At 44.6% G+C, this 22,407-nt stretch overlaps 2 protein-coding genes across 2 annotated transcripts; one reads left to right on the top strand and one right to left on the bottom strand.

Annotated features, from left to right (window-relative positions):
• The first annotated feature begins 467 nt into the window (after positions 1-467).
• On the top strand, positions 468-21,166 carry LOC124208473 (calsyntenin-1-like). The gene is made up of 15 exons (XM_046606211.1): positions 468-1,054; positions 9,658-9,827; positions 13,405-13,532; positions 14,149-14,357; positions 16,205-16,351; positions 16,471-16,643; positions 17,383-17,499; positions 17,937-18,099; positions 18,191-18,318; positions 18,535-18,712; positions 18,787-18,960; positions 19,033-19,706; positions 19,828-20,134; positions 20,224-20,399; positions 20,457-21,166. Exons 1-15 carry the CDS (start codon positions 976-978, stop codon positions 20,652-20,654), a joined length of 3,021 nt encoding a protein of 1,006 aa, XP_046462167.1. The 5' UTR covers positions 468-975; the 3' UTR covers positions 20,655-21,166.
• LOC124208480 lies at positions 9,969-11,411 on the bottom strand. Its single transcript, XM_046606227.1, has 5 exons — positions 11,214-11,411; positions 11,026-11,088; positions 10,883-10,945; positions 10,568-10,781; positions 9,969-10,482 (listed from the first exon to the last, which is right to left on the bottom strand). Exons 1-5 carry the CDS (start codon positions 11,343-11,345, stop codon positions 10,007-10,009), a joined length of 948 nt encoding a protein of 315 aa, XP_046462183.1. The 5' UTR covers positions 11,346-11,411; the 3' UTR covers positions 9,969-10,006.
• Positions 21,167-22,407: the final 1,241 nt, after the last annotated feature.

Consider the following 22,407-nt stretch of genomic DNA (forward strand, 5'->3'; position numbering starts at 1 on the left):
TTCGCATTTGCTAGTAATAAGAACAACCTTGGCACGAGTTGTTGCATTAGCGTGATCTTGCCGCCCATCTAGGTGCGTCCAGGTCCTTTTTTTTTGTTTTCCTTCCCCCCAGATTTGAAGCTCGCTCACCTTTTGACTAAATTTGGTTTTATCACGATCGAGTCGAGGTCAAAGTCTTGCGAAACGACTTTTTAGCAAGATGATCCTTCTTATTTCTTTGACAACTTTTACCGTTTGAATTTCAGATATTCTGGCGCCATGGGTCATTTGAATAGTGTGCATTCCGAACGATTCGCATTTTATCACGAACCCGTCGATCGAATGCACTCAACTGCGTTGGATCATTTTACATAAAGGGGGGTGATGATATTTGATTTGGCCCGAGCGTTTAGTTCAGTTTTTGGTCGCTAGGTGTCGTCGTTGTTCCACCAGCAGGTGCGGCCCCTTCCTCCTTGGGAAGTTAAAACCTTTTGGTTGGTGCAAGTCGAGTCTCATTACTGAGGCTGCTCTTGGACTCTTTGGTCGTCCACGCGCGTTACTCTTTTGCAGTTTTTTTTGTATTTTTTGGCAGCCGAGAATCGTTTTGTCTCTTTATATTTATTGCGCCATTTCGTTGGCAGACGGTTGTTATTACTTTGCAGTGTTTGTTTGTTTCGCTGTGCGTCCGATCTGTTTTTTTGTTATTTCGTCACCGGATATTTGGCTCCGCGTGGCAGCAGAAGGAAGAAAAAGTGTGCTGGAAGAAATCAACGTGAAGTGACTGGTACATGTACGTTCACCTCTGCCCCATCGAGTGACTCTCTCACTCGCTGCTGCTGTTGGGAAATAGAAGCTAAAAAGGTGGGGGAGAGAGAAAAGAGACACACAAACAAAAATTCCCCAGAAAAACTTGTTTTTCCACTGTGACGCCGAGGAGGTTTTGCTCACATTTTCTTCACGTCTAGACCGAATATTCTTTCCAAAAGATTTTCCTTCATGGCTGGCTGGCCGACGCTCGTTGTTGTTGGTGTGGCCTTGGCTTTGTTCGCCGCAGTGTCGAATGCCGAAACTCAAGGTAAGATGACGAAAAAATATCCACCTCTTTTTTTTCTCTCTTCTTTTTCTTTCATTTGTTTCTTGTGAACACCTGAACAAAAAACCGAACAGGTTTTCCTCGTGATTGCGTCACTCCACCAGGCGTTTCAGCTTAATACCTGGTGGTGGTGGTGGTGTGGTGTCGTCTATATCCACCGTTAGGCACCCCAGCAACAACAATTTCTTTCCCAAAAAACAAGAAACAAACAACCCAAAAAAGTCTCGTTTCATACACGTCCAATTCAATCAGACTGAAACGTTTGATGTAGCAATTCTTCTGGTTTTCTCTGTTGTGTTAACACGAGGATTATTATGTGCCCGAAAGCTTTTTTTTTCAACAATAACAGACAAAAAACTTTTATTTTCTTTGAAAGGCCCTTTGATTTTTTGAGGTTTTTGCTGAGCAAAGTAATACGGTGCCAAGTAGATTCGATCACGTCTCGGCATCGAGACATTGGAGAGAGAGAAAGGAGCTTGTGAGTTGAACACATGAGTCATGTCCGCCCCATACTTGGGATTGTTCAATACGACACTCCTACGCGAAACCGGTCATATATTTGTGTAGAAAAATTCCTTTTTATACACACATTTATTAAAATACTTTGTCTGGTTTTCACCGGAATCACTGCCGCCCCCTGGAAACGAGTTCATTAGATTTTTGTGAATTTCTTTTGATAGAGAAAAGATGTGTAGCAGCCCTAAAAAGATTCCTTCTGATTGGCTGCTCGTTATTAATAAGCGAATTTTTTTCTCCCGTTTCTTTCTTTTTTCAATTTGAAAGAGTCTGAATTTCAAATGAGATGCTTCTGCGTCTTGGTTATTAGTTAGTTAGCGGAGTAGTAAGCAAGGCAGGTATAGTAGGTGGAGTTTTGGCGGGGGCAATCGATATTTGTGAAAAGCCCCAGCTGTGCACCGAGCTAGATCTCATCATCAGTGTGTGTGTGTTCGTTTCCTCCCTAAAATCTCATGTGCGTGGGTTGTACATTTGATATACACCCAAAACTGCCTGTCTTTGCCACCGACAATTTTTGTGTTTCCCTATGCGACGACGACTCCGCTGCAAATGCCCGGAAGGTCATTGGAAAATGACGGAAATGGGCAGGCAGCAGACCTACAGGGCAGCAGCTGCTACTTCTCAATTGAAACTAGAAGAACCTTTTTTTTTACCTCCTGAGACAAGGAAAAAGAATAAAGAAGAAGGTGGGCAGATGTTGTTTGTCGGTGTCCAGCTGACCCCTCCGTCTGGGATTCTCAGCCCCCCTCCTATTAGAAGAACCCCTCCATAGTAAAACTGCCTACGTACCTACTATTTGGGGGCTTGTAAAAGAATACACCTTGATGACCCTGATTGAGGCTGTTTTACCGGTGCATGTACGCTATAAATGAGGTCAAAGGTCCTACCGAGATTAATCCGCTTTGAAATGGAAAGAAGGGGGGCTTGGTCTTGTGATCCATCCAGGGGGGGACGTCGTCGGATGCGCGGGCGTCCTGGTGAAACCTTTTTCCTTTTTTGGACGACAAGAAAAGCCAAAACGAAAAAGATGGGTGGGTGGAGGAGACATGATAGGACAGGGGGATACATGAAGGGGCTATCCTCTCTGCTATGGTATATATATATATGATGAGAGCTATGAAGATGGATCCGCTCCCGCTTCGTACATATATCCTTCTTCTCCCCTCACGAGTCACAAGACGGATCGTACATCTTCTAAAGTCATGATGATATTACAAAGGGTGGGGACTAGAGGGTCTAAGAGTTTTCTTTTTTCCTGGCCACGATCGATACGTACATGACCTGTTTTTTCTTCTTCCCAGTACCTTCTTACTGCGTCTTCCTCCTCACTACATCTTCTCTTATTATATTGTAAAAAAAGATTGAGATAGACTGTGGAATGTGTCGGAGCTAGTGGAAATTGAATTGTTTCCCATCCGTCTCTCTCTCTCTGTGTGTGTGTGACTCTGCGCCTTTTGGATGGCTTATAGAATACTCACCATTTATGATGTTAGTATTAGTACAACGACGAAGACTTTACTCCATTCCAGCTCTGACTACATTATAGCACCCCGGCAGTGGACAGGGCTGGATGAAGTGAGTCTCTCATCCGTTGGGGTTGTATACAAGTGTAAGAGTCTCCCCTGGAACATTCCACTTTCTTGTTGTTATCTACAGCGACACTGTCGGAATAGGCGGAGTGAGTCTTTATGGCTCGTTTCTCCTCGTCGTGGGCATACAGTCTAGTATGTTGGCGACTTGATTATTTACCAACTATATACTGATGCGAGCAGCTCTTTTTCTTTTGTGTGTTCTCCCCTCATTGGCTCTTCCTGTCGGATGCGACGTTTGCCAAGGCCTAAATTGCATTCGCTCTATACCCTCATTTAATTAGGCCTGGGATACTGTATAGCTGAGCAGTATATTAGCTTTGTTAATACATAGAGAGTCTTGCGTTGTCAGCGCTACGTATTGTATTATTTAACCGTGACTACAAGGCCCAGTCCAAGTTGTGTGGATCAATCTCATCACGACGGTTCACCCCTCGGTTCACGTGGAAATACTAAACCTTTTCTTACCTTCGTTAAAAAAGAATTTTCTCCCTTTTCCCGCCGTCACACAAATTCCTTTTCGTCTTTTTTTATTTATTTTTATTATTTGTCGTCGTCCTCACCACCAGCACCACCACTACCAACCCGCCCCTTCAATTTCGGTTGTGGAATGCAATCAAAGCAAATCAACAGCGGGAGAGATGCCAGATTGATATTGCTCTGCGACCCAAACACAGCGGCTGAAAAATCTTTTGATGTGAGGAATCTTTTTTGACTTGGGGAATAAGAATGCCAGAGAGAGAAAGAGAGGTGCGATTGTGATCGGGTTACTGCTTCGTCCTTCTTTCTTTTTTCTCTCTCCCTTCCAGCTGAAGAAGAAGAGATGTGGATGAAAGTTGAGAGAGAGAAAGAAAGAAGGAGAAGAAAAAGAGCATAACGGTTTCAGAGGGACTATGTGGGCCAAGAAGCCTCCGGGTTTCTCTCTCTCTCTCTTGCTGTTTCGTATATATAAATGTATTTATATACCCACACATACACTCTCTCTCGCTCTGGTGTCTCACGCTGGGTGACCTAGGTGGGTGGCTGCATGGGGTGAGGAGGAGGAGGAAAAGAAGAAACGGTCGCGTCACGATCCAACTCCAAGTCAGTCAACCGGGACCCTTTTCTTTTCTTTCTTTTTGGGATGGTTTTCCGTGTGTGTGTCTATGTTCTTTTTCCCTAGTCATTTGCTACAGATTTTGCCATTCCACCGACACATTTTTGTGAGAGTCGAGATTTATTCATTTTTTTTTAGTAGTAGCCAACAGGAAGAAAAACGAGGTTATTTTTATGGTAAATGCGATGTAACATTTGTACGGGACACATGTAACGCGCCCGTATAAATTCAGGATTTCATATCGAAAAAGAAAAACAGACGTTGGGAAAAGAAAGAAAGAAAATGAGATGTTTGTGTGTGTGTTTTTCTTCGTCGTCTCCCTATTGAATGACGGCGATCATTATGCCGCTCACGTTCTCCTTTTGGATCCTAGACGGATGGATGATGATGATGATGAAGTTTATTATATATTTTCATGTCGGCTACAAAAATGACGGGATCGTGATCGGAATAAGCCATGGGATCCATATCGATCCGCGTTATTATATTCCATTGTTCCAGTTTTTCAGACTTATGGTCTCTCCGCTCTGCCCACGTAGGAAAAATTCACAAGGGCCGAAAGTTTTCGTTTCATCTGTTTTCGTCGTTATGGATTTTATCATCACACACTCAGACGGACCCTCTAACGTCTGTGTGTCATTTTCTCGTTGAAAGGCAGAAACGAGGTGGCGGTGGGTTAGCAGCTGTGTGCCATTCCTTTCTGCGCTTGTTGCTCTTCCAAGTTTCTCTCCCCCCACCGACGCCTTTGCCCCGCCAAGCCGCGTGAATCTATATTTACACGCCGACCGACCGACCGACCGACAGCGCTTTATTTTAAAAAGGGCAAAAGAAATGCTGGACAAAATCGAATCGACTCGTTGATGGATTGCAGGTTTCTTTTTCATCCAGGAGTTGCTAGAAAAGACGTTGACTTGCGTTCGTGAGGAGCCGTTTGGGTGCGGTCAACCTATCTTTGGGCGGTAGATTTTTTGAAAATTGCGTAGTACATAGGACTCGAATCTTTTTTTAAATTTTATTTCCCCGTTGGCTCCTCGTTGGTCTTGTCTCCTATTCTGTGTTTAGACTTGAGCCTATTAGAGAAGAGCTTAACCTTTAGGCTCTAGTGTTGTTTCCATACCGAAAAACTCTGGGAGTTATATACCCCGAACAACTCGCTGCCTTCTCCCCAGAGGAGGAGAAGGAACAAGAAACTTTGTGACTCTCTTGAGCGGATAAAATAGGAGCGACTTTGTTGTTGTGACTATAGAAAGGGGGGAAGAATTTTTCAGCGGAGGGAACTGTGTCGAAGAAAAATGGCCTCTTGACTCATTCATCTTTCTTTGGTACAACCGCTGTAATCACACAGGCGTCGTAGTCAATCGTAAAAGAGGAGAGGGGGAGGGAAAACGACAACGACGTCGTTTTTATAGTGCCCGGAGATTTGATCCCCTTTTTTTAATATTTCTTTTTTTCGGCTTCTGAGGCTAATGCCGACACTGCTGTTGCTATAATATCCCGAATTTGATGCAATCATCGTTATCGTCATTATAATGTCCACTCGACGGAGCGTGTATAGCCCCTCGTTCGTATCATAGCAGAGGAGGAGAGCGGCACGATGACGTTGTCTGCTAATGAACGCGCCATCGCTCGCATAGAATGCACACACACACCCGTTAGAGTATCATGTCCCTCCTCTTTTTTCTTCTTCATCATCTTTTCTTCTCTTCAATTCAGTCTCATCCGCACCACTGGCTTTTGTGGAGAAAGACGACGATGATTTTCATCTTTTTTATCGTGTCCCGCTCGTTAACGATGAAGAAGAAAAAAAAGCCACCATCTATCTTTTTTTTTCCGACTTCTCATTCGTTTTATTGCCATTTTATTTTAAATATTCTTTCCCGTTGGGATGAAATCACACAACGATTCCTCTTCTTCTTTCGTGACTCACGCCGATGCTGCCGATCGACAATCTCACAAACAGCTGTTTCTTCCTCTTTTTTTTTGTGTGTACAGTTGAGAGGATCTTTCGTGTTTGTGTTTTTTATAGGGTCCCTTAACGACTTGTTCAATGTCTCTCTCTCCACTTTTGCCTCCTCCTCCTCCTTTTTCTCGACCATTTCAAATGCATTTTTATCGATTTCTCTCCACCGACGAAATTTATGCAACCCCCCTTCTTTCGGGGGGTGGGTGGTGGTTGTTGTACTACAGAAAATCAGACAGCATATTCGACTGAACGTGTGCAGCATCCCAAAAGATCCCGCCTCATCTTTTCCCTTGGAACTGGGAGAGAAAACAAAAATTAAGGAGCCCCAAGTTTTTATTTGAGGAATCGAGGTAAGAGCTCGGGAGAGATGAAATAATCAATACAGCAGCAGAGAGACCGACGTCATTGACGGCGTGGCAAGCGTCGTCGGTCGTTTTCCACCTAATCGACACAAAGGTTTAAAGCTACTGGCCCCCGGGATGGAATGAAGGGAGGGACAGGGAGGAGGGTTTACGTAATGAGCTTGTCAGTAGCAGAAGCGAGCGCACACACACAAGTTTTCTTGTTTTCTTCTTCTCCGTCCCTCAATCGTGGAGAGAGTCTCTCTAATACTTTGAATGTAATCTCCTCATTCTATCATCGTCTTCCTAATTAAAAGTTGAGTCGCTTGTATACAAATCGATGGTAATAGATGCTGGGAGGGGGGTAGTTATTCATTTGTTTTTTGATTGGGATAGAAATAAATAAAAAAAGAGATGAGTTTCAAGTCGGTTGCGTCCTGTCGGTGTCCATTTCCGTCATCCTACCACCACTCATCCAATCAGAAGATACTTGTTACCTGCCGGCGTATCTCTTGAAAACGAGCCCCCTTTTCTCTTCCTCCTCCCTGGGATTATTATTATTCGGAACTAATTAAAAGTGGAGGTCGCTCGCTACGTTGGACAGTGAGCGCGTGTGTGCAGCCGTTTTGTCTTAACGGCGGGTGCGTGTCTCCGATGCATATTCCCTTGGATGACCCTTTAGTAGTTGCCTTGGTGACGGTTTGTCTTGTTTACTTTATTCCGCTAGCTCCTTGCTGTTGTTGTGTGTGCCAGAGATAGACGACGACGACGGCGGTGGCCAACAATATGAAGACGGTGCCGTCGCCGTCACAAAGGCGTCCATCTTGAAAATCGACGGCAAGGCCACCAAGAGCAAAGAGAGCCAACAATAAAGTACATGGGCGCCCTATACATGTACCACCGCTGCTGCTGCTGCTATACACTTGTGCTCCGTGTTTGATCAAGCGCGCACCACACACACGCTCCACGACTTGTCGTCCACCACCTTTCAGTTGTGGTGGTGGTGACGACGGAAACTTTTTTCTTCTTCTTTGCTCCATCGATCCGGTTGGTGGTTGATGCCGTCTGGGGGAGGTGGGGAATCTGGCCAGATATATCTTATAAATAAATAAAAAGCAAAAATAAAAGTAGGAACAAGGATCCAGCCAACCGCCGCTGCCACCGCCCCTACATGGTGAAAAACAAAGTCCTTTCAATAAATTATTCCGGCATCCGCAGCAGCAGAGAGGGCTCATGAAAACGGGAGGATTTTCTTGTATTCGAGATTATTCGGCGTTCTACTTACATTATACACAATGGTCGTTTCGAGTTGTTGTTGTCGAAAGAAGCTAAAAGGGAAACGGTCATCAAACATTGACGGTGTGGACGTGCGTCTTGGGCTCTCCGTGCACTGGTCCGTAGGCGTGTCCTTGTTTGGGGCTGTTTTTCTTTTCTTTTTTTAGTTTGTTTGTTTCGGGTTCAATGAAAAGTTTAAGTTTCAGGTTTTTTACTCTCTCTGTTTGACGTCAGCAACGACGACGACGAGTGTACACGATTCTAATTCCGGGACGGATCGATTGCAAAGGGTGGGCGAGCTGTGCGTGTGTCGACACTGGCGTATTTATTCGTATGCGACAGAATCTTCCGTTTTTTCGTCTTCTTTCTTTACGACATCACTCGATTAGCATTTTGATTTAACTTAGGCAAAGACTCTTTGTGCTGGCGGCAAGGAGACACCTGAAACTGGAAATGGGGAGTTTCAAATGTCGACGGAGATTCTTTTTCATGTGCGCTCAGAGAGTATCCCAAAAACTTCAAAAGGAACCCAGAGACTCTCTTTTACTTGGGCTCTTTTTCTTACAGCTATTGAACTGGGGAATTAATCTAACTTCTTCTGGCAACTATTGTGAATAGGGGGGACAAATTACAAGAGAGAAAGAAAGAAAGAAAAAGAGGGAAGCAGCACAGTCATCCTCAGAGTGGCTTTGATGCTATTGGCTAATGGAGGAGCTCTGACAGATTGGGACAGGCAAGTTAACAGCGCAGATGATTGCCGAAAATGTCATATCGATTTATTTGATACCTCGACAGGAGGAGCAGCAGCCCAGCAGCTCTTGTGTGTGTGTGTGTGTCATCCTATTAGATGGGCAAATCTCTTGGCATTTGTCACGATAGTCGGCATTTTTCTAAAAGAAAAGAACTGGGGGGAAATGAAAGAATGGGTCCGTCGCCATTCTTCTTTTCATTTTCTCGAGTACCACCACTAACCACCGCTTACCACGACACTGCAATCTGCTAGCAGACGGTCCCTCAATTGTTAAAAGGAGAGCTGGAGGAAGTTGCCAGATCGGCACCACTGTTATATCACAAGTTGCGTCCCCTTACACTCAGCCAACTTCTCCTTTTCTTTTGCGTGCTACTACTCTTTTTTTTCGGGGGTTGGGTCGGGAGCGGAGGGCAAGACTTGGCCTCCCTCCCTCCCGAAGGGTGTCGTCAGTGTGCCGTCCTCGTGACGTGTGCGATTGAGTGCTGCACCTCCCCTGCGGACGATCGGCAATCGATCCGCAAAGCTCCTGATGGCATATACAGAAAAAAATAAAAATAAAAAAAGGAAGTCTGAGGCATTTCCATCCACATTTTTTCCTCTCTCCGACACACACACACACACGCAAACACACATACACACAATATAGTATTATAAGGGCCGGAGGGTTGAGGGAGAGAGAGGAAGATCCAATATATTTTTCATCACGTCCTCTGTATGTCGGACGAAAATTGGAAATCCGGGATGAGTCGGGATTTCTCTTTTTCTTTCATTCCTCTCGCTCATTCTTCACTTTCCATCTAACTTCATCTGCAGCCTCGACGTCCTCTCATTTTTTTTTTTATTATTATTTTCGCCATTCCAATATAATAGAGAAATGCGGATGCTGTCTACTACTTCCCCAGTGGATTTGCGCCATTTTTCAATTTCTTCTCCCGTCATATCCGTTTTTTTTATGGGGGGTGATTTGTGATGATCTGCTTGTGTGTCTCTCATCAATTTCTTCCTATTTATCATTTTTCTTTTTTATATTATTATTATTATTATTATTTTCTAGTTCCCCGTTTGGATGGAGCCGGCAGGAGTGTCGGTGGGAACAGCGGCTACCATGGACTCGTCGACGAAGATAAACTGATTGTGGATGTGACACCGAAAATCAGGGCCAGTGGCGCTGAAATTTGCGCCTTCCGCATCGTCAACAAACATCACGGAGAGACCCCATTCGAGGTGAGTTTGGCTACACTTTACCTAACCAAATATTCTTATCGTCCCGTCTGCTCTCTCTCTATATTTATTGACCTTATCCGTCTTGGGCTGAGAGTTGTTGAGAGGGAAATGAAAACCCCACGCGCACACATTTCGAGCGACTAGATTGAATTTGTGTATTGCAAGAGGAGTCGAATGATTTAGCCGGAAAGAGTCTCCTGTAGGAGCCAGCCGTTGAAATGAGTGTAACCGTTGCCGTTCATGTAAGCTCCCGGTGACATGCCGAAAATCTCCAGCCAAATTTGATCTCCCGCCTGTAAATTGAGCGTCGACGACAGGGAAAATGTTTCGTGCTGGCCTCCCTCGGCCGCTATCTCGTCGGAGAAAGCGTGAGCCAGTCCGATCCGGTTGCCGTTCACGTAGAGAACGATGTGGAAGTAGAGGAGCGTTGACGACGAGGCCGGAATGAAGGCAATTCCCGACGCCGAGAAAAAGTAATTGCCCGTCCGCGGCGCTGTGAAGACTCCCGATGTCGAATTCATGGCCCCTCCGACGTTGAGTTTTTCCTCATCGAATGGAATCGGAACTTTGGTTTGATTGAAGTTGGCGCTCGTCTGGACGTAAAAGTAGGTCGGCGATGACTTGACATCGGCAAATCCAATCAACGTCTGTAAACCTGACAGTCAAATTGAATTCAACGGCGTTTGACTTGTTTCACTTTTTTTAGTTTACGATGTATTTCATTTGAATTCTCAACTTACTCGGATCGTCTGGTAGTTTGGTAAAGTCGCAGTAAACGCTTTCGACCATTTCGGCTCCCATAACGGAATACAATCCGCTTAAAACGTGGCCTATTTGACTTAAATCTTGGCACGAAGTCGGCATGGCTTTAGGAGCAGCGGCTCCTGATTGATTGGCACGATCGACGCGATGGGCTTTTCCCTCCATTCGAGCGACTTTTTCAGCCAACGTTTCCTGTCGTCGATTTGACCCCAAAACAAAACCAAACAAAAGAGAATGAAAAAGCAATGAAAGCTGGTGCACACTAAAACGAAAGAACCTTTTTTTTTACGTACATGTTGTTGTTTCAGGTCCTTGAATTGACTTTCCCTTTCGGCTGAAAGTTGCATCATTTCATTCTGCGGAGAGAGAGACACAACAGGTCGAACACAAATGACATTTTGAATAGCCAATAGAACGGGGGAATTCGATTTAGTACCTGCTGGAGTCTGAGAGCCGCCAATTGATTGTCTTTTTCAGCCAGACTTTGTTGCAGCTCAATCTACCGGGGCGGTAGGAGAAAATGGGTGGGAAAAAATTTACATGTAAATTCAAAGTGAAAGGGTTTTCTAGAAAGTAAATTTGATGATGAATAAGGAAATGGTCTTCCTTGAGACATGCACTCACGTAGCCGTTGGTTAATTGCTGCAATCTGTGCTCCAGAGAAAGTCCATCAGTCACGGCAGTCGAGCAGGACGTCCAAACTAGGAGACTACCTAGTGCCACTAGGAAAAGTGTATCAGCGCTGGAGCGGGCCATCTTCTTCTTCTTCCAAAAGTGCCAGACTTGCCTGCACACAATAGACTGTTCTCTCCCACAGATGATGCATCACCGATTTATATACTTTTTCCTAGGCCTACACACACTTACACAATAGATCCCTGCTGCTGTTGACTAGATTAATCACGTCCTTATATAAAGAGTAAGAGATAAGAACGAAAAAATTGGGTGGGTCCATCCAAACTTTGACTGATGCTCTTTTTTCTCTCTCTCCCCCATTTGATATATTTTTGTAGTTGGACTCTCTGCTGGGAGGTGTACGTACACTGCTCAGAGTGTGTAAAAATAACATTTTTTATCGTTCAATCAACAACAGATGCCCCGACTGATAGACGGTCGTGCAGGCGCTTATTTAGGGCAATGTGTAGCATTGTATAACCGAAATGTCGAGGGGCCTATCAAAACTTCACCTCAGCATGTCGGCATCTATTCTTCTTGTTGTGACTGGCCAGAACTCGCCAGGGCCGTTGCATGTTTAGTGTTTACTCTTTGACGTACTCTACGTCGTCATCGTACAACCACAAAGAGCATATAGACTCATCGCTGGGGTTCATTCGGTCTATACTGGCGTCTGCAAAGATTGTGGAGGGGGGGATGATGGTTGATTACACGCTGAGATAATGTGAATATCCTTGTGACCGCTCTAGAAATAGCCGATGCGCTTTGGCGGCGGCGGCTTTTGCACACACACGAGGAATAATGGAATATAGGGTTAGGGGGATCCGTCTACAGCCAAGAGAGCTGATGGCCGTGGTGATGATATCGATCCAACAAAATCTAACCTCCTCCTTCTCTTCCCTATTCCTCCGCCCTTTCCTTTTCGCTTCTCCCATCAAGATGGCTGAATAGTGGTGGTGGTAGTGGTAGTCCTATTCCCCCTCGTCTTTATACTTTGATGGCCGATGATATGAAATTGGCGTTATAGTTTTGGCTCATGAGGGACATGAGAGAGCAGAAGCCGTCGTCGTCGTCGTCGGTCGTGTTGTTGTTGTCGACGCAAAAGCCAAGAGCTCAGGGCCGCTCCAGCTATAGACTACGCGAGTAGTAGTAGAGAAATGTAATCAATAGTTGTTAAAGGAGAGGAGCGCTATAGCACGCGCGCACACGACGCCCTGGAAAAAAAAAACTGCGAAGAGAGCTCCATGGCGTCGTCGTCCTATTCAACTCCCGTGCAGCAGCAGCAACTCTGCCTCGCTGCGCTTTATGAAATTTCTCCCTTTAACGCGCTCGTCTTATTTTATTTTTCTGGCCGTTTTCTTGTTGTCGGTTGGCCCCCCCACTCAATTGTGATGATGGCACAAATGGATCCGACCGAATGCCTTTTGAATTTCCTGTTTGAAATGATGAGAACAAGATGGCGGACACACACACACACACCAAAAAATGAAGAAGAATGAAAGGAGAAAATGGGAAGAAGCTAGTGAAAAACAAGCCTTTTTCTTTCTCTCCTCTCCTCGGCCACCAAATCACACCCGAAAAAACTTCTTTGTTCCTTTTCAATATTGACTCTCTCTTTTTCTCTCTGTCTGCCTAACACTTTTGGCTTTACTCGTTCGATTTCCTTCGTTCGTTCGTTCCCTTTTTTTTCTCTCTCTCTCCCCTTTTTTAGTTAGGAAGAGCTGGTTGTATAAATCGCATCCAATAGTGTTTGTTGGCTCAGCTCTTTTGCTGGAAATCCCATCATGATGGGGCTCTGCTGTCGGAGTCGATCGATACTCAGACATCAAATCGCTTCTTCCTCCTCCTCGACTCTTCTACTCGCTACTTTTCCCCCAATTTTTTTCTTTTTCTCTAGCTCTATCATTATTATTACGAGGCCGATTTTTCACTCTCTTGTAACTTTAGACGTGCCATCGACGTTTTATAGATCCACTGACGAGGTGGATTGACGAGCTCGACTGTTGTGTGTGTGTATTTTCAATTTCGTTAGTTATAGACTATGTGTGTGTCTCGCTTTCTTCTTTCCATTTAGAAAATGAAATCGACATGTCATTTATTTGCTTGTTTGTTTGTGTGTTTTCTTTTTTGTGCTCGACAGATTGTGGTGAAGGATCGAGAGAAGGGCGAAGCTGAACTGCGGGCCAAAAAGAGTCTCAATTGTGAGAAGAAGAAAAACTACAAGTTCGACATTGTTGCCGTTTCTTGCGCCGGAATCTCATCCGAAAAGTGAGTCAACTTCTTTCTCTCTCTCTCTCTCTTGTGTACACACATGCTCGTCTAAAGCAATTCGGCAACAACCAACCAACCAACCAACAAGAGAGCCATTGAAAAATGGGTGGGAGGAAGATGAGAGTGAACTCGAATTTGGTGCAACAGCAGCTGAAAGTCGTGAAAGATATCTAGGGTCTGCTGTTCTTTTTTTTTTCTAATAATAAAAAGAAAAAAGGAGTGAAAGATAAGAGTGGATGAAAAAGGGCTATGTACGGGCAGTGCAGCAGCCGTCGAGTTGATCAAGTGCTCCAGATAATATTGCTGCTGGCCTCTGTATGCCAGCCAGAGCCTCTTTCTTTGCTCTTTGTTCAAGTGGATGGACGGGAGAAGAGGAGGATGACATGACAGGCGGACGGACGGCGCATTGAATAGACAAAGGAGCCTCGGATATACCGTATTACATTTATAATAAAAGCGGGAGGGCATAGACGTCTCTCTCTCTCTCTTGGTGGTGAATGGCCTTTTGTTTCCCAGCTTGTTTCTGATTGCCAGTCTCATTTTTCACGATGTGATTGGTTTGATTTTCAACCGTTTTTTTTTTTTTCCTTTTTTCATTTTCATTTATCTGCAGCGCCACGGTCCACATCAGCGTCAATGACGTCAACGAGTACGCGCCGAAATTCAACCAGCCGTCGTACGTCGTCGATGTGGACGAAGGTCGTCCCGTCGATAAGATCCTCCAAGTGGAAGCCAACGACGCCGATTGTTCGGCCAAGTACGGCGACATTTGCCGCTACGACATCCTCAACAAAGATCAACCGTTTGCCATCGACAACGAAGGTTTGCGACTCGACTCGACTCTCTTCGATCTTTTTATGTTGGATCGACTCCCTCCCTCCCGTTCCTTCTACTCTATAAAAGAAAGTCCCTCGTTTAATGTATGCTAACCTAACCCAGTTCCCTTCTGGCCTCGTGAACTTTGTATCTCGAACCTCCTTTTTTCGAGCCCCCTCCTCACCCCCCCAAAAAGGAGCTCTAGGCTTTCTCCATCCGGTCGTCGTCGAGGGGAAAGAAGGATGTATGCAGCACACACAAGATGCAGAGCCTAGGCAATCCATCGAAAATCCCATCCACTTTATAGTCTCTCACGACTCTTGTTCGACGAAACGTTTCATGACGAGAACCTTTGGTTACTATTACCATGCAGCAGCAGCAGCACTTTTTTTTAGAAGAGGAGGAGTGGAAAAAAGAAGAAGAAGGAAGACGCCACCACCACCCTCTTTTTGATTCCGGCGGGGGTTGTGCGTCTATTACCGCAGCGTCGAAATATCTAAGTGCTTTTGCACTCTTCACTCTCTTCGTCCTCCCGATAGTATCTATGCTGTGAGGAGGAGGAGGAGGAGGATGGATGGATTAATCACCTCACACCCATATCTTGGTTACAAGACACGAATAAATAGAGGGGAAAGAAGAGGGGGGAGAGGTATGGGGGATATATGAAACTTGATACACCGTGAAGAGAGAAGTGGATGGCGAGGATCTGCTGTGTCTGATGTTGGTCTGTCATCCGGAATCGAAGCGCACAAAGGACAAGAGCTAGCTGCAATTCGGAAAGGGCAAACATTTTAGCTATCCATATATTCAGTGCAAGGTTGTAGCAGTAGTAGTACTACAGTATCCATCCGATTTGCTACTGCTTTGCCAGTGATGCACTGGCACATTAAAGTGTGTCTGCCAACGGATGGAATATGAATTCCGTCCTACGCTGCAAGTCTCTCAATATGCACGGTCTATTATTCACGAGATCGAGTGGGCCACGCTCGACGATTATGCGGGCACCAGTTTTACCTCCCAGCAGGTGGGGTGGAAAAAGATGGCGCCGTCTGCGTCATTATAATTGATTTAGCTTTTTTATTTTCAAATTATTGTTAGCTCAATTCTCGCATTTTTGAAGGAGAAGCAACTGAATTATGACGAGTGCTTTAGAGTCTTTAGATTTTCGCAACGGCGTTCGTGGAACCAACTTTTTTTCGTCCCTATTTCCACCTTCTTTTTTGGCTGGGTCCATTTCGGTCGATTCACTCTATTTAACTCTGGGGTTTGATATTCTATAGCGACTGGGAGGTCCTACTGGAATCTGCAATTCCTGGCGCTCTTTGATGTTTGTGTGCACCAGTGCTCGCTCCTCTTGTCTCCTTTTTTTTCTTTTTTTTCTTCCTTCTTAGGAGCCCATCCATTGAATAGAGTAGGCGGGCGGGCTAGAGCTTTAGTTGCCATCTTGTTATCGCACAAAAGTTGGGCATATGATGATGGTAAAAGCTCTTTCTACTCCCCCCCCCCCTCCTTCTCTTTTGAGACTTTGAGTCTCTACACAGGATGAGGAAGCACTAGCTGATGCCATGGATATTTGGCATTCGATTTAATCCGGATCAAATTTCAAAAGAGATGGAGAGGGGGGTGTGAGCTGAGAGAGATTTGCAATCAGCAAATCCTTTGCTAGTTTCTGCTCTCACGTCGGTGGATTCCAATAAATCCCGATCCCTTCCCCTACCCTCTTTTTCTAAGTCTTCCATTCAACTCTTTATCGAAAATGCTAGACAAACACGGACTTTTGATTTTCTTCTGAAAGGATGTCGATTGATTCTGTCCATATTTGACCTTTGAATCATTGGACCTTGTTTGCACAGGTGTTATCCGTAACACGGAGCCGCTGGATTATGAAAAGAATCACAATCACATCCTCCAGGTTGTTGCCTTTGATTGCGGAATGAAGCGATCCGAACCGGTCCTTGTCAGCGTCAAAGTCAACCGCGTCTGCCGTCTCGGATGGACCGGTAAGTGTCACTTCCGTTTTTTTTTTCATTTTCTCTCGTTGCCATTGTCTTATTTTGTGCGCAACTTGATTTCAAAAATCTGATTACTTATTTGTGTTGCTTCTTCTTTTTATTTTTAGGCATCAGCGAACGCGTCGAGTATGTTCCCGGCTCTGGTCGGCAGGATCTTTTCCCTGAGGCTCTGATCAACTTGTGCGATTTCCCTTGCCAGCCAGAATCCATCCAGGCACGTCTTACTTTGGCTTCCTCCCATCTGGGCAAGAACTGCGACCGCGATACCTACACCATCCAGGTAGATATACACACACCAAAACGCTAGAAAAATGCGTTTTTTCTTTTTCTCTCTTGAAAAAACCCCAAAAAACACGGAATGACGTCGATAAAATGTGTTGAATAAAACAAACGACGGTGGAAGAGTTACCCGATACCATTCCCCCTCTCCCTAACGCTGACGTACTCCTCGTGACTGCCCAGGTGGTGCACGCCCGGAACACGAGAATTCATTGTCTCCCTTTTCATCGCCTAGTAGTTTTAGCTCCGGTCTAATCTGGTTTGTGTTATCCTACACCATTTTGGGATGGAAACTTTTATTTTATTTTTCGGGGGATTGTGGGGTTTTTTTCCCCTCTCCATTTTATTTTATTTTTTTATTTTTCCGCGGTTTCTTTTGTTTCATTCGTTTTTTTTTTCTATCAAATTGGTTATTTTATTTTTTGTTCGTCCCTGTTAGAGCTCCTTGGACCGTCGTCTTCCGTTTTATTTGTTTAGTTTCTTCGTTTTATTTTATTATATTTCGTTGTGTGTATTTTGTTTTTGTGTGTCCATCCGGAATGGATCGATAAGACTAATCGAAGGAAATGGCCGTTCGTGATCCCAGTCGACTCGAGCGTTAGAGCTATTTGGTGTCCTACTCTATTCCATTTCCTTTTCAATCAAAGAATAAGAGGGGAAAGGCAACTCGATTACCTATTTATTTATCTTTTCTTTCATTTTCTTTTTTTCGCAACTTGGGAAACAAAAAAAACTCACAGAACCAAAGGAAATTGTGTGGAGCCAATAGCCGGGCCATCGATCTCCTGCCACCACCAGGACCAGGAGCCGAGTGGACTCGCGACCTGCCCGTCGACCAAGGACGCGAAGCTGATCAGGTACGTGCCCGTCTATTTTATCCACCACTAACTTATAGAAAGGGGAGAGCATCATTTGTTATTTGACTGGCCTTTCTCCTTTGCGCGAGTGCTGATTGCACTGCGGTCCAGTGACAGCAAGATTGGATTACATTGCCAGTAGGACGGATCTATTCGGTCCAATCACACTCGCCACGTGGCTCGGTTCCTGTAATTTGTTAATAATTCAATTTGATTATCGTTATTAGCAACTAATATGAGCAGTCCAGCAAATTAGCACTAGATGGAAATGAACTGGGTTGGGTGTGCTCGGGTTCTTGATTAGTCATGAGCATGATATTCCTAGTCACTCATTTGTTTCACTCTATTTAATTGGTTTGGATTGATATGATTTTGATTGTTACGTGTTTTTCGTCTCTTCACATTTGTCAACCAATCGACGACGACTACGACGCCAGGTTTTCGTGTTTGACGGTGCAACAGGCGTGACGGTGCCGCCGGAAGTGATGTCTCACAACCTGACGAGAAATTTCACCATGTCCGTGTGGCTCAAACACGATCACCACGCCGGACAGGACAAACACGTCAAAGAGCACATTCTCTGCAATGCGGATGATCACCGTAAGGAAACAAAACAAAAAATGAATAAATATTTGGCGTCCATTTTTATTTCTAAGACAATTCGATTGATTTTTTCCTATTATTTCTACAGAAATGAACCGCCATCATTTCTCCCTGTTCATCCGCAACTGCCGACTCATTTTACTTCTGCGCCGTGAGTTTGGAGACGGCGATCTCAAAAGTTTCCGCCCGGCTGAATTCCGTTGGAAATTGCCTCAGGTGACTTTTGACTTTTGAATTGAACAAAGAGAAGGGAGAAACTTGATCCAATGTCTATATCTATATATATACTGTATATGTACCCATTTCTCGTTTCTCTCTCTCTCAACCACTCCTGTATTTGCGTCTTCAGTTGTGGCTTTTTAATAACTTGCTGTGCTCCCAACAACAACATCAACTACTCTCCAAAGCTCATATGGACTTTTCCTCAATTAGGTTTGCGATGGCCAGTGGCATCACTACGCCGTGTCCATGGAGTTCCCCGAAGTTCAGCTCTACGTCGATGGCCGCCCTATGGTTGCCAGCAAGAATAACCCTGAAATTATTGACGATTGGCCGCTTCACAACAGTCACGGACTCAACACAACTCTGACGGTCGGAGCTTGCTGGCAAGGTAAGCCGACACGCGAAAAAACAAACTCACTGGACGTTGGCTCAATTTTTTCCGTGCTTTTCTTTGTTTGACAGGATCACAGAGTCGGATGCAACATTTTATGCACGGATCCATGGCTGGTCTGTCCATTCTGGCCGGCCAAACGGAACTCGACGAGGTCATTGCTTGTTTCCACAAATGCAAGGAAAACCTGGAAGCTCCTCCCATGGAACTCCTGCAACCCGGCATGGAAATCCTCAACAACAACGGTCTTTAACTTTTTAACAGCCACAACACTTTGCTCTAGCTTGGCTCGACTCAACTTTGATTTGATTTTTCAGATTTGACTGAACTGACGCTGGAAGGCGAAAACAAAACCAACTTGGAAGTGCTTTTGCGCAAAGTTGCCTACGCCAATTTGAGGGACTTTCCTACACCTGGCCGCCGTCCACTTCGCCTCTACACAAACATCATCTGCTCTTCGGGCCGGACCCTCAAGATCCCCGTCATTGAGAGTGCCATCGTCGTCCAGGCCACTCCATTGCCTATTGTAACTGTCACCGGACTCTCGAGCTCTCACTACGGCTACGAATCGCTGCGTGGTGGCGTCCATCTTTTCCCCGATGCTCGCATCGAAGTCAGCAATGCCGACGCCGCCGCTGCCGCCGATCAGGACTCTTCGTCGGAGGAAGACGAGTCTTCCGAGGAGGAAGATTTGTTGATGAACATTGCCCAGCGCGTCGATTCTTGCACGGCTACAGTCTACCCGCCGTTGAACCCCGATCACGAGACGCTGACGTGGCCGCAGAACCTTCTGAACCAGTTTAAGATTGAGGCCAAATTCAGCCACGACGGTGTCACGTTGATGGGCAGCGAGTCGACAAACCACTACGAACAGATCCTGCATCAACTGCAGTACAACAACCACAAACCTGCTTTCTACTTGACACGAGCCTTCAAATTGATCTGTTCGCAGATGAGCGGGCGCTTTGCCAGCAACGAACTTGTCCACACTGTAAGACTTTCTGTGTAGTTACATCTATTTTTACCTGACTGAATTCCGCCCGATGAGTGAACTCTGAATGAATGACTAATGCGACCGGTTTTTCTTTGTATTTTTGTTTGATTGTTTCCAGGTCACCGTCGATCACCCTCAAGCGTCATCATTTATTGATGGATCGACATCCACCCTAGTGGCCGCTTCGACAACTTCGGCTGCCTCATCCAGCTCGTCTGCTGGCCATTCGACCGAGCCGTCCACCAGCGCTCCGCAACCACCGAGCCAACCGATGTCGATGCACCAGAGCAAAACGGCAGCCCCGGCTCACGCCAAGATTGACCGGCACCACGTCGACATCCGTCCCGTTGGCCCAATCACCTCCATCTCGGATGTTTACATGGGAATGGGTGGCACCGTTCAGGGCCACCTGTCCAACGGCGCCAGTACGCGATTGTCTTTCTTCCTCCTCCTCCTTCCCACTTCGGACGAGTGTTTAATTTCTCGTGTTCTTTTGATTGATGAATGAATTCAGGCCACACCGTGACGATCATCGTGATGGTTTGCGCTGGTTTCCTCCTTTTGATGATCAGCCTGGGAGTGGTGCGCGTCCGTGCCGCTAGGCGCCGCGCCCAACAAGACGAGACGACAGCCGATACTGAAATGGCTTGGGACGACTCGGCTCTCACCATCACCGTTAACCCGATGGAGGTAAACAATGCGCGCTACATGAAATGACGCAGAAAATTATTGACTAAACTTTTGCAGACGTTGGAGGCGGCTGAGAAGTCGACCATGACACGAACTTCGCTCCGTCATGACGATTCCGACTCTGAAGATGACAGTTGCCATGGCAACGATTCATCGGACGAAGATCCAGATGATGAAGATGATGACGACGACGACGACGGAGGAGTTTGCAAAGCCCGCGACCTCGAGTGGGACAATTCCACTTTGAGTATCTAAAAAAAAAAAAAAAACCAGCAGACGCAGCTGATATCATTCTTTATTTGTTGTTTTTGTTTTAGTTTTTTCCTTTTTTTTTACAATTTCTTACTTCTTTGTCGTCCAAAACCAATTCGCTCTCTATCTTTACCTTCTATGACAACAATTTTTTTTAAATTTCGGTTTCTAAACTAAAAGAAATAATCATTGACAAATTGACGGCTTCTAAATAGGCAACAAAAAATGGGAAAAAATCAATAATATTTACGGCATCGCGTATATATAACACAAAAAAAAAGACAGACAAATTAATTGCCGGATTGTTGTATCGTATACATTACCATGTCGATGTTCGTTTCCTCTCTCTATTTCTATTCAATTCTACTCTTAATTTTCATCATTATTATTATTTTTTTTTTGTGTGTCTCATTTTCTACTCCTTGAAAAACGTGTAACAAGGCAATTAATAGTTGTTGTTCGTTTCCTGATGAAACATGAAAGACTACCGAAACACAGGAGACTCCATTTTTTCAGTTTCTTTGTTTTTTTTTTTCTTTGGATTTATTTGTTTATTTTTACATTGCCTATTTTTCCTTAGTTTTAAAAATTGATTGAGCCTCCCCGCGCGAAAACATTTTATTGATTTATTTTTTTTTTCTTTTAGGATGGAGAATTGAAAGCAAATTAATTTTGTTTGACTTGGGATCGCAGTATCCGTTCTCTCTTTTATCGGCACATTTGCAACTTTGGCACAATGCGGGGCGGAAGTAATGTTATTGGAAAGAGGTTCTTGTGGACGTTAGGAAACCAATCATGAAGACGAAAAACAGATAAGATGGTAAGAGTAAAAGATTTTACTTTTCCCCCGCCAATGTAGTTGTATTCTTCTTTCCAAAATTCCTCGTTTTTAAGAGCTAGAGGCAAGAAATAGAAATGGGCCGTTATTGAAACACAGTCCAAGTTTTCTAAATATTCAACGAAAGAAGGAAGACAAACACGCAGTTATGTTTCTTTAATCGCGGGGGGATTTGTCGTTCATTATGTGGGATTGGGAGAAGAACGCGGAAGAAGGGAATGTGAACGTTTGAATTCTCCCCCTATTAATTTTTATGTTACTCGGTTGTATGAGTGTGGTAGAGTGACGAACATTCCGTTTTGTTGGTTGAGTTATTTTTCTTTTATTTCTGTTCCCCCAATATTCTTCGGTATTTATAATTATTATATATATATATATCACTGCTAATTGCTAATAACCAATATCAAGTCCACCCATCGTAGGTAATTGACTGCTTATTTGTCGGAGGAAGGAGCGGTTCTATCTCTCTTAGAAATTGACAAACTTTTTTTTATTCTCGTTTTTTTTAATCGAAGCTTTAATTCACATTTACCCTAACCACCATCCAATTACTACCACACCAAATCATATAGTGAACTCGTTTCCCTTCTTCATTATCTTCTTCTTTTCTTAATTACTACGTATATATATATGGCCATATCATTGTGTGATTTCAGATTATTGAGATCTATTTAGCCGTCGTTTTTTCACCTCCCTCCCCCCAACCCTTTATTCACCCTGGAACCGCATTCGAATACCACTCCTATACTTATTATTATTATTAATATCACCACGGAAAATAAGGCAACCGCAGAATGATGTCACGAGGGCTTCTTCTATAATTAGAATTTCATATTTCATTTCCCCCATTATTATTAAGCGATTTGAGTTTCATAAACCGGCTTTTACGTACTTATATAACCACATTCATATTTAACC

Source organism: Daphnia pulex, chromosome 12, assembly GCF_021134715.1.
Source record: "Daphnia pulex isolate KAP4 chromosome 12, ASM2113471v1".
NCBI lineage: Eukaryota > Metazoa > Arthropoda > Branchiopoda > Diplostraca > Daphniidae > Daphnia > Daphnia pulex.